We start from the raw sequence: 21960 nt of genomic DNA, 5'->3' as shown, positions 1-21960 counted from the left end.
GGGTCAAATTGAATAATAAATGAAATTCAAAATGGCTGAAAGGGGTGTATTTATGTAATGTCCACATTGCCTCAATATATTTGTGTCAATAAATCTAATATAATTTTGACTGATTGTTTTTCAAACCTAATAGGGTTCAAGACGACATCACTCTGAAGTACCATAAACAATTTCACCTTGGTATGTCAATACAATGATTGAATTCAATTGTATTGCTCCACAGCGCGCGCTGTTTAAGGAGAGCCTTGCTACTCTCTATTAAGCCGAGTAGGGGGTACCTGCAGAGCCGGAGACCCCGGAGAGCCGGAGAGCTCCAGTTTCAGGACCGCAGTTCTAGGACCCTCATTTTATCTGACAGCGCCACGTAGCGAATGGGATAAACATGGACCAGAACAAGATAATATTTTCCTGCAGTAGTGAATATTGTAGGATTACGGCTCAGAACAAGATGGACTAGAATCAGAGTGTAAGTAGCTAATGTGAATCGCATATGGTTATGTATAAAACAATTCTGGTGTCTTGAATTGGACGTTAGCTAGCTAACTTCAACTTTGCTGTCGAAATCATTTGAAGACATTGGAGTGGTTTTCAACGTCAAACAAACTACTTGATTAGCTAGAGCTAACATTCAGTAGTTATAGCACTAGCTAGCTAGCTCTACACACATAGCTTCCTTAAAAACTGTAAATTGTTACTCTGTTTATTGAAACAGTAGCGCGACGTAGCTTATGTAAATCAAGTATTGTTCAACATATTTAAGTTAGCTAGTTAAATGTTCAAAACAATTCTGGTACAATTATCTGTTCACTTATGATAATTTTATGAAATACGAACTTTTAGACTATTTGTTTTGTTTTATTGAAACTGTGTTGTTATGTGCATTAAGTTAACTGGATTACCCAGAATGCGGTAGGCATACGGGGAGTAGAGGGTGAGACATGTTGAAGGTCGCCCAGTAAAAGTTATAGCACAACCCATACTGACCATGTGTTATTGTAAAGTGCACTACACGGCATAACATGGTGTCAGAATAGGGATTTCTGTGAAGCGACGGAGAGAACGGCGCACTGACGAAAAATTTGAGCAAGTTGGAGCTGTACAGAGAGTAGGATACCAGACGGCTAGTCAACGTCCATGCTAGCACAGAAACTTAGCAGCGAGAGTGAGGGAGAAGAACGTGATGAGAACAAATGGAATAATGTGGCAGAGGCACAGTCGGTAGAGCCTCCAAGTCGTCAACTTCGCAAGTAACGTCCTCAACTTCACAAGAAACATCCAGAGAAAGGTTTCCACAACAAAATTCAATCATGGATAAGCTAAGTCCACCCACACCCATGCAGTTAACTGGCAATCATGCTGATAATTGGAAACGTTTCAAACATAGATTTGAACTATATCTAGCTGCAAGTGGAATAGGAGGGAGAGATGAGAAAGTGCAAGCACAAATCCTATTGCATGTAATTGTGGAAAATGCCCTGGACATATTCAATAGCTTTCAAATTGAAGATGAAAAAAGGGACTAGGCTGTTTACCTGGTGAGCACAAAATACATATTGATGAGACTGTTGCACCAGTAGTTCATGCATGCAGGAAAGTTCCATTTGCACTAAGAGGGAGACTGACAGAGGAATTAGCACGCATGGAAAAGCTTAACGTCATAAAGAAAATTGATGAACCGACAGATTGGGTGAGCTCACTAGTGATAGTGCAAAAGACAAATGGTGCATTGAGGATATGTCTGGATCCCAGATATCTGAACAAATCTGTAAAAAGAGAACACTTCAAGTTACCAACACGCAAAGAGATAAGGTCCCAGTTTGCTGATGCCAAATGGTTCAGTAAACTTGATGCATCCTCAGGTTTTTGGCAGATGAAGCTTGATGAGGCTAGTTCAAGACTCTGCACCTTTAATACACCAGAAGGGCGCTTCCGCTTCCTTCGCCTGCCGTATGGGATACTGTCAGCTCCGGAAGTCTAACACAAGACAACATCCACACAATATTTGAGAACATCCCTGGGGTCACGACCATGATGGATGACGTCATCGTCTGGGGGTCAACAAAGATGGAACACGACACACGGCTGAGGCAAGTACTGGACCGGACACGAACCATGAACCTGAAACTCAACAAGGACAAATGTGGGTTTACAGTCAAGTCACTTACTTTTATTGGAGATGTCGTATCCAAGGAGGGGGTGAGTCCTGACCCGAGGAAGACGTTAGCCATTGCATACATGGAGAAACCCCAAAACAAGGAGGAGTTGAGGCGTTTCCTTGGGATGGTGACCTACCTTGCGAAATTCATTCCCAGGCTGTCCACCGTTTCAGCACCACTAAGAATGCTGTTAGAGCAGAATAATGAGTGGATGTGGCAACATTAGCAAGAAAGGTGCTTCCAGACACTGAAAAACATATTGACCTCAGAGCCTGTGCTCAAGTTCTACGACCGTAAGAGGAACACAAGAATCTCAGCGGATGCATCATAGCATGGCCTAGGAGCTGTCCTTCTACAGCTGCATGAGCAGACCTGGCAACCAGTGGCCTACGCATCTAGGGCCCTGACGAGTGCAGAAGTCAACTATGCACAAATTGAGGAGTTGCTGGCCTCAACATTGGCATGTGAACGCTTCCATCAGTACGTCTACGGACAAGCCGTTGAAGTTGAAACAGACCGTAAACCATTGGTCGCCACAATGTCCAAGCCATTGACTGACTGTCCAATGAGAATACAGCGCATGTTGATTAGGCTGCAGAAATATGACGTGAAGATGATGTACACACCTGGAAAATACATGTATGCGGCTGATGCGCTCTCTAGAGCTGTGGACAAACATGAAAGACAGGACAGTGAGAAATGCGCTGACGTACAAGCGTATGTTGATATGATCATGACGTCACTTCCTGTGTCAAGCGAAAGAAGAGATCAGAATAGAAACTGCAAAGGACGAGACGATGAAAGAGCTCAAGAAGATGATCTCAAGAGGATGTCCTGAACACAAAAGTGGCTGTCCACTACAAGTTCAAGACTACTGGACATACAGAACTGAGTTGTCAGTCGTCGATGATATAGTGTTCAAGGGTAATACATTTGTAATTCCATCTTCCATCCGCAAAGACATGCTGAGAAAGATACATGAAGGGCACTTAGGGGAAGAGAAGTGTAAACGCAGAGCACGTGAGGTCATGTATTGGCCAAGAATGAACCAAGACATTGGCCACACTACGGCCTTGTGCGAAATATGCTTGACCTATAGACCTAAGCAGCAAGCAGAGCCACTCATGACGTACCCTGTGCCAGACAGACCATTTCAAAGAGTGGGAGCAGATTTGTTTGACTGTCATGGTAAGAGCCATATAGTGGTGACAGATTACTTGTCCAACTACCCATAAGTAGCAACTCTACAGACGACATCTAGCAAAGCTGTCATTGTGTTTCTGAAAACTGTTTTTGCAAGACATGGTGTACCATGCGAGCTTGTATCTGATAATGGTCCGCAGTTTGCGAGCAGTGAGTTTGCTGACTTTGCAAAAGAGTGGGGCTTCCAACACACAACATCCAGCCCACATTATCCAAGATCAAATGGCCTTGCAGAAAGCTCAGTGAAGGTGGTCAAAGGCCTCATGAAAAAAGCACAGGATGGAACGGCAGACTTTCATCAGAGTTTGATGATCTACAGAAGTGCACCATTGCAGAATGGTCTATCACCAGCTCAGATGCTGATGGGACGGCGCATACGCACAAATCTGCCTATACTTGAAGACCTGCTGACACCTAAAGGTGCACACAAAGTTAAAGTGGCCAAAATAAAACAGAAACAAAAACAGCAACATGATAAGAGAGCAAAACAATTACGTGCCCTAAAGCCAGGAGAACGGGTCAGAATCCGAGATCATGTGACTTGCATCTGGAACATGCAAGGATCTGTTCAAAGAGAAGTGGCACCACGCTCTTACCAAATCCAGGCGGAGCATGGGGCGTCTCTGAGAAGGAATCGAATGGATCTCAAGCCACAAGTGTCGAGCCAGCAAGGTGAGGAGCAACCGTACAGTACAGCACAAGTCGGAGAGACCACAACTGACCTGGTTGACAAAACTTCAGAGAATGAGGCAACAGATCCTGATGTACCAAGCGTGAAGACACCTTGCAGACCAAAGCGCAATGTTCAGCCTCCTAAAAGACTAATTGAAAGTTGCTGAACACTAGAGACTGTAAATGGAATCAAATGAGTTAAAATGTAAATGTGTGTGAGCGTGTTATTGTAAAGTGCACTACACAGCATAACAGAAACCATTTTGCCGATTTTGGCAAGCCCAACTACTGTATGTGTCTTATGATAAAGCCAGCACATTAATAAAACTTCAAAAAAATGAAAAAGCAAGTGGATTCGATCTGTCAGCTAAACAAAATCTGCAGCCTACTGTCTTAAAAATGAACCATATAATTTTTGTAGGCCATCATATAGGAGTATGCTGAGCAATCTGTCCCTGCAGGAAAAGGTCTTAATCTCTGGACCAGTCTATCATCGGAGGTAAGTAGAGAATGTACATGTTTTGCACAATACCATTCAACTTTATAATCTACTATTAATACCTTTATTATCAACCACTTAAGAAAATGCTAATTAATGTACACTACTTTGTTAGGGTAACTGATATTTATGCTTACCTAGAAGTAATGTTGTCTGTACTATTTCAGTGAAGTGGAGGAGTTTGATAGGGGGATATCTAAACAATTGCGCACTGAAGGGAGACAATTCAACTAGTAAGTAGTGCTGTTACCGACTTCACAATATGGGGTTTGAATATTGAAAGGTCAGGGAAAGTCACTTATCCATAATGTTTTTTTGTATTTGTTTTTCTTGCTTTTATCTCTCATTGAAGGATGAATTTGTATGGAGATCGATATGTAGGTCTAGGTGGAGTGATATGGAGGGGATGGGGTTGTAGGTAGTGAATCGAAAGGCCAGCGATGCTTGGTGTTTGTCCCTGGCTTGGGAACCACAATTCACTTTTGGTTAGATTCTCAGGGAGATAATTGACTCGTTAATATCTGACTCCAATTTTAGACATGTGCACAAGTGCGTTACCTGTAGCCTAACCTTGAGCGCTTAACAGTTAATAACATGAAACTCTGACGTTGGTAAAAATCGTCTGCTTGATCAGAGCACCGACCCTAAAGTATGCGTGTTCACTAAACAGTCGTTTATCTCTACTATAATATGGTTTTAACCATAGTAGACCTAGTAGGATATGTAATCGATCACTCAGAGGCTCCGGTAAAGTCCTTCGGAGTGTGGAGATCCACTGTAAGTGACTCAGAGGCCTTAAGTTAAAACCTACTCCAAAAGTCTATGTTTATTATCAGTTAGCCGCATCAACCAGACTAGATCTAAGTGTTAACCGCCGTAGCTTGATAGATACGTTTCAAGGAGAACAAGTAACTTTAAAATGCACACATTAATAGTTTATTATCTAAATAGTAAGATAATCAATACAATGATAATGAAATATCATCAAATACAAAACATACCTTCAGAGCAATGGTTAACAAAGGTATTCACAATGAGGACTAGGCGCCTAACACACCGGAGCTGTATCGTTAACAGAACTCGAGGTGATTGGTAAAAACGTCTTCCTATATACACCCAAACTTGACTAAAATGGGGACACCGGTCACATGACTGAAAAGTTGTCTAACGCATACAAATTCAAATTGGATCAAGGCTAACAATCAAGGCTGCAAAAGACCCAGTGGGGCGCTTGCAAGACAAGGGAATATGTTAAACGCATGTTGGTCTGCTGCAGGCACAAAGTCTGTAAACCCTGTACATGTTACAGTATTAAAATTATTACTAGCATGTAATACATAAAATAAGAAACAAAAGCATATCAAACATGACATTAAAAGCTGTTTAGAACCTTACTTTCAAGAACACAACTTTTAATGATAATTTCAGAGTCTTCCTCTGTCCACCTTCCTCTTCAACTGTTGAGACCACCTCTCCAGAGGTGTGTCATTAAGGTGTGATTGTCATTTTAGCATTCATGCAAATCAACGACTGTCCCAGACGATTGTCTGGGTGACCAGTGACAAAGGGGCTGCCAAAACAGCCCTACAGAGTGATATGGAGGGGTGATTGTCATTGTTTGACAATTATTCAAAATAAACAATGTATATCTTGAATCTGCCCTGAGAGTCAACCTTGTGTGTTGCCTCTAACATTACACATTTGTGGTTGAGATTGAGTGACTGCAAAAGCCATAGCAAATAGAATAGAATATAACTTCACTTTTCCAGAGCTTTGTGGTGTCAGACACATACAAAATGTAGCATGCACAGGCATGTGCAGTATTTACAGGTATATGAAAGATGATCTGATCCACTGATGTGGTCAATGTTTTGAGTCATGTCCGTCCAATACAAAACATCATCTAGCATGCCTATCCACACCAAAGGAAGCATCCTCATGTTAAAGGCACTAGAGATATTCCATAAACACAAGCCTAGCATGTGCTTTTAGTTTTTCCAGATGGGAGTGCATGATGCAGGAAAGTAAGGGCAGCATCATCGAGACTTCAACACTTCATGTAGGCAAACTGGAGTTGATCTGCCAGGTTCTGGATTGTCTCTTGTAGTTACAAAAGTATCAGACATTCAAAACTCTTCATCACCACTGATGTAAGAACTACATGTTGGAAGTAATTGGGAAGTCTGGGTTTGCTCTTCTTTGGAACAAGGCAGAGGTCTTCCAAAGAGCTGAAACTGTGTGTTCCCCCAAGGACCAGTTGAACATTTCACAGAGGACAGGGCCAGTTGTTTGAAACAGGTCTCCAGGAGCTTGTATTACTGACGTTATCAGGACATAATGCTTGGTTGACTTTGGCTCTTTGGTGAAGTTAAGCCCATCAAAGCAAGAGTTTTCAGAGTATCTGCAAAGGTGCCACAATCCTTAAGCCTCATGTTGCAGGGTGTACATTGGTTCTCTGTAGGCCCAGAAAACCTTTAAGGCCACTCCAGGCATCACACATCTGTCCACATTGATATAGTTTTCTCCTTTTCTTTAGGCTATTTTAGCTTCCTTAATTTGCCTAGGCCTACTTCAGTTCATCTCATTTATATATCTTCCACATTTTCTTTAAACTATTTTATCTTCCTTATTTTGCTTACTTCATTTTATCAAAGTACACTGGATCTTGACATTATGAAATATGTACATTTGTTTCAAATTGTATGTGATTTTAATTGCTTTAATTATCCAATATTTATTATTTGAACATGTTTTCAAATATTATACCTTTCTATATTATTAGAAAATATTTTCAAATATTATACCTTTCTATATAATTGTGTCATCAAAAATCATCACATATGCCAGAGTTTTCCTTGTTTCTTGCCTCACAAACCATTCAAATATATTGTTGCGATCTATTGACACTGCCTTTCAATTCGCTAGGTGGCGCTACCAGGGTCCTAGAACTGGGGTCCTGAAACTGCGCTCCTGAAACTGCAGCTCTCCGGTTCTCCGGGGCCTCCGGCTCTGCAAGTTCATACTTTTAATTAAGCCCCACTGTACCAAATTTTGTTGCAGTTCCACCAGAGTTCCAGTGGGAGTGATCGCGTTTGAGTGCAAAATGAATGGCAGTCTATGGAGCTAAACGGCTAAATTTGTCTCTTTGCCTGATTGTCATTGAGAAATCTCAGAATTGATGGTAGTTTTTGCATGTTCAACATAGATTACAGGTCAAAAGTTGAATGAAAGTACTTATGTCCTTTAAATTTCTTACAAGGCAAGTCATTTTGCCCATAACACGCTAGCATTCTGCTAACGAATGCTGATTAGTTAGTGAAAGACTGACTACGACCAGAGATCCCGCTTGATGGCATCCGAAACGGAACCAGAATGTCAGAGCATTGACAACATTAGCAACAACATTAGCAAGCCAAAACCCTTTCTAGCATGTGTATTGACAGGGAGAGCCTAACCTGTCAACTGTGTTGTCAATGCCTCGAGAGAAAAGTGGAAGTAACCAGAGCTTACCATCAAGCAGTAGCTCTGGTCGTACAATGTGTATGACGTCAATTTCATTTTCAAAGGCTTTTTAGAACAGAAAGGCGACTTCAATTTTTTTTTACACCCAGCGGTGTGTATTTTTTTTGCCTCTCCTTTCAAATTCAGAATTCAAATTACTAGACAAAAAATCATATCCTGAGAAAAGTGGATTTTGAGGGGTATAGCGATAGATAGATATATAAAGGCTAGATGTTTTTACATTTTTTTAAACAGTTTGGTTTGTTATTAACGCCAGAGATCTATGTCACTGCATACTTCTATTCTATATATATCAAAAAACATCATTATCCATAAGTATGCAGTGGCATAACTTAGGGCTGCAACAAATGATTATTTTGATAATCGACTAATCTAATGATTATTAGATCGATTAATCGACTAATCATCCATTTTTTCATTGATTAATTAGAATGCTTTGAACTATTATTCAGCTTTTGCAATTTGTTCAAACATTGAGTTATACTTATTCTAACTAATAAATAAAACCAAGAAATCACTTGAGTTTTTGAAAAAAATATTTTTATTGCACTTATTCTCTTGCAAAATGCAAGAGATTACTGAGAGATTATTATCTCTTTTTGTCCAATTGTGTCCAACCTCAATAAAAAAGGCTCTGTAAGCATTGTTTCAATCATGTTGCTTTAAAGTATTTAAAAGATAAATAAACAATAAGTCAGTTGTATTACCGACAAAAAAAGGAGGAATGTAAACATATCTCTTGTAAGACAACAGGGTTCTGTTCAATGAAAAACAGTGAGTAACAGTATAATTTCTGGACTGGCTTTTTGTTTGTCTCATTACAATGGTCGTATACACTGACCTGTATAACTGCTGTCTGTGGACATATTGCTACGGTGTTAGTATCCGTGAAATACTGCGTAATTTGTCATTATCAACTGGTGTAGCTAACAAGCCATCCAGTTTGAGCACACTCACCTCTTGCCTACAGAAATGTTTGTCGACAATTTTTTATTGTCGATGTTGTCAATAACGTCGACTAATTGTTGCAGCCCTAGCCATCGCCGACGTTGATAACAAACCAAACTGTTTCAAAATCGGTTAAAAATTTAGCAAGTTATGGTTTTTTTAAAAGTACATGGAGCACCAACTCAATGTTATGGGTGAGCGAGTTGACTGTAGCAAGATGGCCGCCATGTGCAGACGTTCGACTCAAGCCCCCACCCCTCGCCCCTCGGCTTGAAGCAACGGCCCCGGTGGATGTAGGTGGTATTGCATTTACGGTTAGGTTCCCGTGTCTTCCGGTCGTTTTTATTCTATTCACTACAGTCAACATATACAAAACTCTCCCCCCAAATTTTTTGTTCAATTCTCGAACAATTTTCCTGATTTTTGCTAAGTTTGAAACCAATCCAAGATGGGTAAACTAGCACCCCATTTATTTGCCTACGTCAATAAAAGTTCCCTGCAAATGTGCTCGCGGATACTAACAAGGGCACGAGCACAAAAGTTCACATTGGCCGATAGCCGTTTTACATTGAGCTGAATGAGCCATAGACTTATATTGAATGAGCACAGGGAGAAATGACTTGAGTTGCCTGCCTTGTTGTAGCAAGTTAAGCAAATCGTTGTCACACATACATGAAATGTTGTTATTATAGTTTATTCCCATTATTTTAAAACAGATTTGATTTTTCGTAAAAACGTTCATGACATGATGGCAAATATATTGTAACGAGCTGAGTTATTGTGTTCCTATTATTGTCAGTCAGTTAGACGAATGTTTACATGTGTTTGTGTTATGCACTAATGTTATCAGCAAGATTGATGTGGTTCTGTTGTTGAGACCTATGGGGGGGGGGATTGTATCGCGAGAGGGGGGGAGACAACCGGGAGTGAGGAAGAGCGGGGTTCGGTTGGTTTTGGGTGAGCAAACTAGAGAGAAATACACGGCCAACAGTGATCAGAATTCCTCTGTTCTGCCTAAATAAATGCAAGGAAGTCACAAACCATTCCTCGCCTCCTTAATCTAACATTGCAGCATTGAGGCAAACATTACACTTGTGTCAGAAGTTTAAAGTGACGGACTGGTTTCTTCTTCAGGTTAGCCTAGCCGGCTAGCAGGACCGCCGAACAGAGCCGTTGTTTGTGCTGCCGGTAGACATGCTGCACGAGAGAGGAGCCTGGCTGAAAGTTAAGGAGGAGGAGGTGAGCTACAGTTATGCCCGTGCGGAGGGTCTGGCAGCGGAGCGCGCTGCGGACACCAAGGCCTGCTTGAAGCTGGCGGCAAGGAGCATGCCCAACGACGCGGGTATGGGCCCCGCTGACCCCTGACAGAGCGGAGGACGTGAGGACGGCTACCTCACTGGAATGTCTGCCCGACCTCAGGATCCCCGCAGAGAGAACGCACAGCCTGCGTGGCAAAATGGCGGTGCCCATTCTTACCGGGCCCCGTGTAAAACACCAAAGTACTCTGGTAAGGCAGACTGGCAGGCATTTCACGCCCAATTTGAACTGCTATCGCTAGCTGCGGGCTGGTCAGAGAGTGATAAAGCACTACAGTTGGCCTTATGCCTTACAGATGATGCGCTAGCGTGCCTGTTACTATTCAGCCCAGAAGAAAGAAATGATTATGCAGCTCTTGTTGGAGCCCTACAGAGACGGTTTGGCTACTGTGAACAACCCGGTCTCCTGCGCTCTGAACTGTCCAACAGACGCAGGCGGCCTGGGGAGCCCCTCCGTGTCTTAGCTAATGACATTGAATCCCTAGCCCGGAGGGCTTATGCCCACATGCCCCTTGCAGTACAGACTGAGCTTGCCAGGGACCAGTTTATCCAGGTCATAACCCCCAGGGGTTTGCGCGTTCAGACCCAGCTCGCCCATCCCCGTTCCATACAGGAGGCTTTGGAGTTGGTTCTGGAAAGTGAGATTGTGGAGGGCGGGGAATTTCTTCCACGTTCACGTCACCATATGTGGGGCCTCATGTACCGCCCTTGTGGACACAGGATCCACAGCGAAACTGATGCGGCCAGATGTCGTACCGGAAGGGACACAGTTGGAGCAGACTACAGTGTAGCTAAGGACAGTGACTGGTGAGCTGGCCCCTATCCTTTCTAGGGGGAGGGTGACGTTGAATGTGGGAGGTCAGGCAAGGGACTTTACAGTGTGGTTGGCGCAGGTGCAGGACCCCTGTATCCTGGGGCTAGACTTTTTGAGGTCTGCGCGCTGCCTGCTGGACCTAGGGGAGAACACATTGACCTTTCCCGGGGGCCCCGCTGTCAGGATGATACCACCCACACAGTCCTCAAAGCCACACCCCCTGGTTGGGACAGCCGTGGAGACATACTGCCACGACATGGAAAACCCAGAAGAGAGCAATGCCTTCCCAAACCACAGTCCCCTGCCACTGGTGCCCCCTGCCCCCAGCAACGGTCAGCCCATCTCTGCACACTCCAGTCCATCTCCCCTAGCCCAGTCATCTACAGTAGAAGGGACAGATAGGTTGACAGCGGTGAGAGAGATATGGAGACAGAATTGTGACCAATTGGAGCAATGGCAGCAAGAGGAGCTGTGGGAGGTGTTATCTGACTTTACAGACATTTTTGCACTATCAGACGATGAAGTGGGCCTGACATACCTGGTGCAACACGAAATAGACACTGGGGATGCGCAGCCCATAAGGACGCGTCCCTGGCGCCTCCCCATGGCTCACCATGAGGCTGCAGACAGAGCGGTGGAAGAGATGCAAAGAGATGGCATTATCGAACCGTCAGACAGCCCATGGGCCTCGGGAGTGGTGCTGGTTTAGAAAAAAAGACCTCCAAGATGAGATTCTGCGTGGACTACAGACCGCTGAACGGTGTAACCAAAAAGGACACGTATCCATTACCCAGGATCGATGAGTCACTAGACTTGGTGTCTGGCTCCTCCTGGTTCTCTTCACCCAACCTGCGTAGCGGATACTGGCAGGTGCCACTCAGCCCTGAAGCGAGACCAAAGACTGCCTTCTGTATGGACAGGGGGTTGTGGCAGTTCCACGTCCTGAGTTTTGGCTTGTGCAACGCCCCAGCCACCTTTGAAAGACTCATGGACCAGGTGCTGGCTGGCATCCCCCGTCAGAAATGTCTGGTGTATTTGGATGACATCCTGGCCCATGGGAGCTCCTTCCAAACAGCCTTGGAGTCGCTGAGGCTGGTGCTACAGAGTGTCTGCGGCAGGCCTGAAATTACACCCACAAAAGTGCCGCTTCATGAGGAAGGAGGTGGAGTTTTTGGGCCACAGACTGGGAGGAGAAGGTATCAGCACACTGGAGGACAAAGTGCATGCAGTGAGAGACTGGCCCACACCCGCTAACCAACGGCAACTGAAGAGCTTCCTTGGCCAGGCCTCATATTATAGGAATTATAGGTTTCTCCTGCACAGCCGCCCCCCTGTACCACCTGCTGCAGAAGGAGAGGGGCTTCACCTGGACATCACAGCGTCAGCAAGCCTTTAACTTCCTCCAGAAGGCGCTGACTGTGGCCCCCATCCTTGCCCCCTCTGACCCCTTGCTGCCGTTTATTCTGGACACGGACGCCAGCGACTTGGGCATGGGCGCAGTGCTAGCTCAGGCGGGGCCAGAAGGAGAGAGAGTAGTGGCGTAATTCAGCAAAACTTTCAACAAGGCTGAGCGCCGCTACTGCGTCACGCGGTGAGAGCTCCTTGCCATGGTGGTGGCGATAAAACATTTCAAGTACTACTTGTGTGGCCGCCCCTTCACTGTCAGGATGGATCATTCAGTGCTTCAGTGCTTCAGTGGCTGATGTCCTTCAGAGAACCAGAGGACCAAGTTGCACGCTGGATTGAAATGCTGCAGTCCTATGTTTTTGCAGTGGTACACAGGGCCGGAGCCAGCCACACCAATGCAGATGCCCTGTCCCGCCGGCCCTGTGCTCTGAGTGGGTGCCGTTACTGTGAGCGGAGATAAGTGCGTGAGAGAGAGATCCATATCGAGGAGGTGACGTGCCCCATGCACGAGGGGGCTGGACCAGTCTGCCGGGGAACGAGGATGGTTGACGTGGCTGAGTGGCAAACACAACAGGAGCAGGACAGGGACATACAACCGGTGCAACAGTGGGTTGAAGCAGGACAAAGACCACCCTGGGAAGAGGTGACGGGGAGCTCCACTGCAACAAAAGGACTGTGGGCAGTGTTTGATGCGCTGAGAGTGAGGGATGGGGTACTGCAGAAAGCCTGGAAGGAGCCTGCCACGGGGGAAGAAAAGTGTCAGGTGATAGTCCCCAGTTCACTGAGAGACGCTGTGATGATAACATCCCACGGGACCACAGGGGCGGGGCTCTTCGGAGTAGCCACAACACTCCGACGGCTTCGTCAGGGATTTTACTGGGGGCGAGCCAAACGGGACGTGGAGGACTTTTGCAAGAAGTTGCTCAAAAGCTTGTTGAAACCATTGTTACTTTGAGCGACACAGCTAGAGACTGGTAGCAGGCAAGCTTCTTTACAAAATGGTACATGCTGTTGGAGTCTTAGCGCTTACCTTGTCTATAAATTAAAATATTGTGCTGTACGTGGCTAAGTTTCCACAACATCTTACAATGAGGTCTGACAACACTCCTTTCTCAAACTTCTCTGAAACAACTAATTTACAACATACAGCTACAATACATTACTACCTAATACTAATACATTACTTGAAGTACCTATTGTCTTTTTCTGCATTTTGTATTTGAGAACCTGCTGTAGCACTGTCTTGCAGCCAGACTGCATCTGTGAAATTGTTTATGATATTGCACTTAAGGCATTGTTTTTGTTGCACTGTACTTTGTAATGTTAGTGTTGAGAGGTCATTGTTGCTCAATGCCTGGGAAAATACAAACATTCCTTGACATAATCCTACTGTTAGAGTAATGGACTTCTGATGATTGATTTTCCTCTGAACTTCATTCATGCACCATTTGTATGCTGCTGTGGATGAAAGTGACTGCAAAATGAATAAGATGTAAATGTAAAAGACTTACCACTACCCTGGGGAGAATGTCCCTGTACTTAATGTAAGTCGCTCTGGATAAGAGCGGCTGCTAAATGACGAAATGTAAATGTACCACTACATCCCAGACCTCCGGAAAACCATTTAAAAAAGAAAGTCGTCTCCTGGTAAGAAGATCCCAAAGAGCAGGACCCTGTGGCCTGATGAAGTCATGCCACATGTCCCACAAACAATGATGCAGGAGCTTTCTTAAATTTCAAATCAGTTGACGTCCATTTGTGTAGACTGGGAATCCAACAAGTTTGACACTACTGCTGAGATGTCTGCCAGTCTCTGCAAGGATGAGGCACAATCCCTAACATTTGCCTATGTTTACATTTACATTTAGTCATTTAGCAGACTCTCTTATCCAGAGCCAGGGACATTCCCCCCGAGGCAAGTAAGGTGAAGTGCCTTGCCCAAGGACACAACGTCATTTGGCACAGCCGGGAATCAAACTGGAAACCTTCTGATTACTAGCCCGATTCCCTCACCGCTCAGCCACCTGACTCCCACCTATGTTGCTGCCAACAAGCCCTGCAGACTCAGGCATTACTCTGTGACATTGGGACCCCTTGCTCTCTGTGCAGTTGAATGACCTCCTAGTTCAACTACTCACCTTTCCATCCCCTTGGTCCTTCCACCATGGTCCCCAGACACTCCTCTTCAAGCTTCACCTTGAATAACTTACTTTGAGATGTGGCTGTTGCTTGACTGAATGTTGTTAGAACTGCACCTTCGTCTTCTACTGTACTTTCTGAACAGGACTATTTGTACATAGCTTTGAAAAAAGTATGTTCAATTAGCAAAATGTAAATTATGACACGTCCCTGGGCGTGTTTATCAGTACTTCTAGATAAATAAATAAAAAATATTATTCTTTATAATCATTCATCATTTATAAGAAGAAAGTTAAATAAGGAAATATAAATTTTGTTCATGTATGGGTTGAACACAATCATATACTATCCTAAAGTTTGGAGGAAGTTGTCTTTGATGATAATGTGAAATTGCGATATGCACTAAAGTGCACACAATAACACATAATAGGTGAAGATGTATTTTTAGTTTTTTTTTACTCATCTAAAACCTTTTTTGCATCATATAAACACAGAATTAGTCATTTATGAGGGTTGGGTATTGTACTGTGAAGGATAAAGTGGTTTGTTTATTGCATTTTACTCCCTGAAATTTTGCTGGTGTAGTTCTGTGTTTGAATAGGCTACTTTAACACAGGTGTGATCTTGATCCATTATAATAGTTTCATTTTTTATTGAAGAATAGCTCAGTTAATTGTATTCCACTTAGTATTGCTAGTTTATGTATCCTTAGTATAGTTAGACCACATATTTAAATTTAAGATTCCTATATGTTTACTGTATGCACCTTCCTGCCAAAGCAAATTCCTTGTCTGTGCAAACTTTCATGGCGAATAAATCCCATTCTGATTCTGGTTAGACACTTTATTTTCCTTTCTGCTAATAGGCTGGATTTAGTCAAGAGTTTTGTCACTAAATGACTGGCTTTACTGAGATTTATTGGTTCTCATTATGAAAAAAACGAAAACAACCCTCCAAATAAAATGTTAAGTTTTACGTTTTGTGTCGGTTTTGTGTCTTTTCTTACTTTATGTCTTTATGTCTTTTCTGCTCCATGTCCTTACCTCTTCTCTTACTTCCGGCACTTTCCCCTCTGCCTTCAAACAGGCCAGAGTTAGCCCCCTACACAAAAAACCCTCCCTTAACCCAGCCGTCCTCCAGAACTACAGACCGGTATCACTGCTACCATTCTTTTCTAAAACAATTTAACATGCTGTATCTAACCAACTGTCAAACTTTCTCTCTCAGATCAACCTGCTTGACCCCAATCAATAGGGCTTCCACTCCACGGAAACTGCCCTCCTGTCAGTCACCTCTGCCCTCCAGTCTTCCAGAACAGCTTTGAGGTCATCCGTCATCATTCTGCTGGACCTTTCTGCAGCTTTTGATATGGTTAACCATCAAATCCTGCTCGCCAGGATTTGATGGTTAACCATATCAAAAATCCTGCTACGCTGATGACACGCAGCTGTACCTGTTGTTCCCCCCGACTGATCAAGGGATCTCAGCTAGTATTGAGGCCTGCCTCACAGACATCTCCGCCTGGATGACCGAGCACCACCTCCAGCTGAACCTCGCCAAAACAGAACTCCTCATCATCCTGGCTAAACCCTCCATCTCCCTCGATCCCTCAATCACCCTGGGATCGGCTACAGTGACCCCTTCATCCTCGGCCAGGAACCTCGGGGTGACCATGGATGATGAGCTTTCCCTCACTGCCCACATTGCTGTGGTCTCCCGTTCGTGTAGATTCACCTTCTACAACATCCGGAAGATCAGGAGATACCTGTCTGAACATTCCACCCAGCTGCTAGTCCAAGCACTTGTCCTCTCAAAGTTGGACTACTCCAACTCGCTGCTCACCGGTCTCCCAGCATGCGCAACCCGCCCTCTCCAGAGGATTCAGAACGTGGCGGCCCGTCTGGTCTGATCTACCCAGACGCTCCCATGGTACCCTGCTCCTCATCTCCCTCCACTGGCTTCCCATCACGGCCCGTATCAGATTCTAGACTCTGGTACTGACCTTCGGAGCGGTGAACGGGACTGCACCCGACTACATCAAGTCTCTCCTCCAGCCTTACACCCCCACCCGCCACCTACGGTCTTCTTCTGACAACCGTCTGGGGGTCCCACCGCTCAAGACCGCCCGGTCCCAACACAAGCTCTTCTCCTGTCTGGCCCCCCAATGGTGGAATCAGCTCCCACCTCCATCAGGGACACTGACTGTCTCCCCATCTTCAAGAAAAGGCTCAAGACACACTTGTTCCGGGAGTACAACGGCACTAAGGAATGCTTGGCTGGACCTGATGTTGGTTTCCTCCAGGTTCACAATGACTCTTACTGAGAGACTTGTTGCTCTTGTTGGCTAGTTATAACGGATTCAAACTTTTTGTACTCGCTGTGAAATATTTTACTGGTGATTGTTCTTCTACAGATACACTTTTTGGGTTTCATGCTGTTTAATTGTACTTGCACTTTTTTGAGTTTCATGTTGTTTATTTATAACTTGTTAAACTGCATGCTCTTATGGTTCTTCCTTCTTCTTATTTGGTTTTTCACAATGTATGCTTCATGTTTTGGCTGCTCGCAATGTTTGGGGCTACCTCTTTGTTATGATCAGTGACCTATGCTCTTTTGTAAAGCTCTCTCTTGGAAGTCGCTTTGGATAAAAGCATAAATGTAAACGTATGCCTGTAGCAATAAAACCAGCTCATGTACAACACACTGTGTCCAAATAGTAGTGGCATGTAATATGCATAAAACCTTGTGTTCTTTTTTATAATTTTTTAAATATAATTGAAAACCGCACAAATTTGTAACAATAATCAGGTAGGATAATAAATTACATTGGGACCTGGATTACTACGCAACTGAGAACGCTGATGCCAAAAAACACGTCCAATTTGTTCTTTTAGGGTGGGGTTGAGAAGAGTGAGCTCTGATTAGCGAAAACCTAGCCGTCGCACCAGTCGACTAGACGCAGACTCCGCACGGAGGAATCTCCCAGACTGTATGGTGCAAACCCATTTAATTATTTCACTTATTTTTAGGGACCGGCTGTATGATTAAGCTACAATCTTCAATGAGTAAGCATATCCCAGTAAGTGTTGTTTTCCACGTTGCCATTTTCTTCCATTTGTAGTCGTATTTGTTGCATTTTGTGTACAGTTTTGTGTTGTGCAATCACGGCCTCTTTAATGTAGCCTATGATGGTCTTTGTGAGATAAATAGTTTGCAATTTACTCCCACCAGTGATATCATGAAGGTCTTTAGTTGCCAGACATTGTACATATGTTTTTCTATAGGCTATGAAAGACGTAGCCTTATTATAGCTGCCTGTGTTAGTTTGAAGATTTGATTTCGACATTTAGCCTACCGTCGGGTAAAATGAAAGAAGGCCTAGCCTATTTATTTTTATATTTGGAAACGGCATATTTAACTTATTGTACTATCGTTTTCATCAGTATTAAGATTTACGAGGCGCCAAAGGCCTGGCAGTTATAAAAAAAATAGTTTTTACACAATAAACCAAGTGATGGGCCTCCACAGGCTACCGGTGATGGCGTCCAGTCCGCCCTACACAAAGGACAGTTTCAATATCCAGAATATTCTCGTATACTTTCTTATTTTTAAATACAAGAACTTGGAGATCAACAGAACATAGTTTTCGAGACGGAAAATACAGTGTTTTCAGCATGAACTAGCCAAGATATTAGGCCTTAACGATTCATAGCAACCATGTTGGTGATCAAACCACAACAATTATTTATAATAGCACTGCCGGATAATCACTATGCATGAACAGTTGCTCTTAGTTGCAAGGCAGAACTATGTCTAGTCTACCCTTCCTAAATGTGATGAGATTAAAAGCCATCCAAAAGATATCCTACTGTAGACCTACGTTGGCAACTCTTACTATGCCACATTTTAAACAAACAAATATGCATTCTTATGACCTTTTAAGTTCATACAGGTTATGTTTTCAGCTATTTAATGTAGAGTTTTAAGACCCAGTATCTGAATGCCACCTCCTCCTCCCTGTGTCTTTTACAGCAGTTCTGTGGTGTTCTGGGTCACACATTTATGGAGTTTCTGAAGGGCAGTGGAGACTACTGCCAGGCTCAGCACGTTGCCTATGCAGACGAGTGAACACCAGACCTCACCATCTCCCAGACACACTCGGCCCACAGGTGGATCTGCAAGTTGGCAGGACCAGGACACCTCCTATAACCAGCAAAAAGGGGGTCTGGATGGGGTAACTCCACCTGCATCACACTGCCCTTGTTGGCTTCTGCTTAGCCAGAATCAAGGTGGAACCTCCCTCGTTTTATCAAAGGAGAAAGGTTGGAATTTGATTGTCCATCATTTCTGTGAGTTCTTCTCATCACTTTCACCTAAAAGCATTCATTTGGCCTTCACCTCAGAACACATTTTATTTGAGAGTTTTTTCCAATATTTCCTCCCCACTTAGTTTTTGTTAAGATTGTAGCTGTGGAAAACCTTGTTTTATCAACAGTATTGCAATGGCTCGTATGAACAGACCTGCTCCTGTGGAGATCACCTACAAAAACATGAGGTTTCTCATTACCCACAATCCTACTAATGCCACTCTGAATAAATTCATTGAGGTAAGTTTTATGGTAGTAATGAGGCTTAGAAAACAAGTCAGACAATTGTTATGATAAATACTAATGATTAATATTTTCTCAAGCCCTGAAAAAATACAGAGTAGCTATAATGGTATATTTAGCATGCTTGTTATGGCTTACACAGTTGTTGGCTACACGGTTTCTTCCACAGGAGCTGAAAAAGTATGGCGTGACTACTGTTGTGAGAGTATGTGAGGCCACCTATGATGCCACTTTGGTAGGAAAGGAAGGAATTCAGGTTCTGGTAAGCTGGAAAATGATCTATTGCCATGCATTTCCAATGTAAATATATAGGTTAATTATATATAGAGGTTACTGGCTTTCCTTTTGTTTAAATTTTAGTAAATGAGGGCAGATGAAATTATTTATTTTATTCTGTCTGTCTTTAGGATTGGCCATTTGACGATGGAGCTCCACCCTCTAACCAGATTGTTGATGATTGGTTGAACTTCCTGAAGGTGAAGTTTAGGGAGGAGCCTGGTTGCTGCATTGCTGTTCACTGTGTAGCCGGACTGGGAAGGTAACTTGTCTTGTGTTGGTAACAAAAACAAATCAAAATGATTTGGAATAAAACTAATCAATTGTTTGATTTATTTAAAATATTATATGTAAAGAAATATCACAGTTCTTGTTCTTGTTTATAATTATGTTGTTTATGTTGTTTTTTTATTCATATAGAGCTCCTGTCTTGGTTGCCCTTGCCATGATTGAATGTGGAATGAAATATGAAGATGCAGTCCAGTTCATTCGGCAGTAAGCACTCATGTTCACTTAATGTGTTTCAGTCAAGACACATGTATTGATTTCACCATTTATTTATAACCATAGACATGGAAATAGGTTTGACTTGACATGTGGAGTGAATGTATATAAGGGAAGCACTCCCCTATTACAGCCTCTAAGCATTAGCGAGCAACATGCATAGGAAAAGAGGCCGGGAACATATAGAGTGAAATCTTCCAGAAGGATAGTAACATACAGATAACATGTGGGAGATGGGGATGGTAGAGGGTGGCAGCAGCACAATAATACAACAGCTGGGGGTGAGTGTACACCCATCCATGCAGCATTTCTACTACCGCCCTATTGGACATGGATCTATGGGTTTGAAGTTACACAGGTGCACTTAATGAGCGAGATGAGGTGTGCTGCCCGAGTACCATGCCTGAACTAGGCTACAGTACATTGGTCAAACAGGAAGGTTTGATATAAGATTTTAGATCCATTGGAAAATCCAATACTGTAAAAATCAGTTGTTGTTGTTCTAATTAGTTGGAATTCAATTGAACAACAGAGGCTGGTATCTTTCTAGAGAAACATTGACTTACATGTGTGCCAGTCAGTTCTACCTTATTGTCCTCAGATCAGACCTTAGAACCACTGTGACTGAATATAAAATAGTTTTTGGCCAAACAATTTACGAGACTTTCCACACACAATACAAATTGGGCAACATTTTATGTTGAAATGTGACTGCCCACACAAGTTCTAATACAATTGTTTGAACAGGAAACGTCGAGGAGCATTCAACAGCAAGCAGCTCTTCTATTTAGAAAAGTATCGTCCAAAGATGCGCCTGCGCTTTAAAGACTCCAATGGCCATCGTAACAACTGCTGCATCCAGTAGTGCCAATTCTGGTCCAGGCCAACTTCCCTATAAATAAAGAAAAATGTAATCTTCAACTTGTTACCTTGCAGACTTGAGTTTTTAGTTAGTCCATAATCATTGTGTTGAAGTATTTTCATAGGAAATTATCCTTAGTAATTGAAGTGTTTCATTTTATTCTTCAATTTAAGATGTCAGATATCATGAAAATAAGTTTGTGACCCAGTAACAGTGAGTGTTATCTTAATGTACCCCTCAGAATGTGCCCATAGGAAAGATTGAGTGAGTTAAGCCCATCAAAAAATATATATAAACTGTAGGTGTGAAAACATCCCAAACGTTTTAAGTGCAAGGAGCTCTTACAATTATAATTGTTCAGAGATATCATGATAGAACATAGTAGTTAAGTATACCTCTTAATGTTATCAAGTTGAAGATTAATAAAAAGATGTATGCCCTCCATGGTTAATACTTACATGCCTTACAATTTAAATGGAACAAGGCTATGGAGTCTTGAGTTTGCATCTGATAGAATAAGTGTTTCATTTTTCTACATGGAACAAAATGTTGCCTTTGTCTTATGCAGGACGTCTACACACACTTATCCGCTTTCAGTAACTATTTTGAAAATAAAATGTTTTTCTTTCAATAGTTGTTAATTGAAAGTCTGGGATCTTGTAAAACAAATTCCTTATCAAACTCTTGTTTACTAATTACTGCCATGTCCAAAATGTGATTTTGTGTTTTTGCTTCAAACTGTCTGCAATATTTTGTATGCCTTTTTATTTGTGTAACTTAATACTTGGATACTTGATGATTTATGTATTTGAAACTGTGTATTATTATTTTTATTATTAGGTTGGCTATTTATACAATCAGTGGATGTGTGTTTTAGTACCGTGAGCGACAAATTGTAACTGTTCACCAACTTGTGAGAGTACATTAAAATAATACACTGAAAAAGTATGTCAAATGGAAGGCTTTGTAATGTTATAGTTCTGTTAGCTACATTATGTATAGAGTTTATTAGACTTACTTGTCCCCAACTAC

At 42.9% G+C, this 21960-nt stretch overlaps 1 protein-coding gene and 1 long non-coding RNA gene across 4 annotated transcripts; both read left to right on the top strand.

Annotated features, from left to right (window-relative positions):
• Positions 1 to 17587: 17587 nt before the first annotated feature.
• On the top strand, positions 17588 to 18806 carry LOC146238069 (uncharacterized). Its single transcript, XR_014740650.1, has 2 exons — positions 17588 to 17755; positions 18709 to 18806. It is a non-coding gene; the product is annotated as an uncharacterized LOC146238069 (long non-coding RNA).
• Positions 18803 to 21876, top strand: ptp4a1 (protein tyrosine phosphatase 4A1). 3 transcript variants are annotated; one of them, XM_084686032.1, is made up of 6 exons: positions 18803 to 18910; positions 19172 to 19283; positions 19456 to 19548; positions 19694 to 19824; positions 19983 to 20057; positions 20814 to 21876. In XM_084686032.1, exons 1-6 carry the CDS (start codon positions 18906 to 18908, stop codon positions 20929 to 20931), a joined length of 534 nt encoding a protein of 177 aa, XP_084542158.1. In that variant the 5' UTR covers positions 18803 to 18905; the 3' UTR covers positions 20932 to 21876. The 3 variants fall into 3 exon arrangements, with proteins under 3 accessions (XP_084542158.1, XP_084542159.1, XP_084542160.1); XM_084686033.1 differs by having other exon boundaries at positions 18885 to 19025; XM_084686034.1 differs by having other exon boundaries at positions 18888 to 18998.
• Positions 21877 to 21960: the final 84 nt, after the last annotated feature.

Source organism: Hypomesus nipponensis, chromosome 21 (assembly GCF_054491055.1).
Source record: "Hypomesus nipponensis isolate SF chromosome 21, ASM5449105v1, whole genome shotgun sequence".
Taxonomy (NCBI): Eukaryota; Metazoa; Chordata; class Actinopteri; order Osmeriformes; family Osmeridae; genus Hypomesus; species Hypomesus nipponensis.
This window is presented reverse-complemented; position numbering and strand designations above follow the sequence as displayed.

Coding starts and splice junctions, on each gene's coding strand:
- ptp4a1 (XM_084686032.1), top strand. Junction 19,284..19,455: donor CTCTGAATAAATTCATTGAG/GTAAGTTTTATG, acceptor TTTCTTCCACAG/GAGCTGAAAAAGTATGGCGT. Junction 19,549..19,693: donor AGGAAGGAATTCAGGTTCTG/GTAAGCTGGAAA, acceptor GTCTGTCTTTAG/GATTGGCCATTTGACGATGG.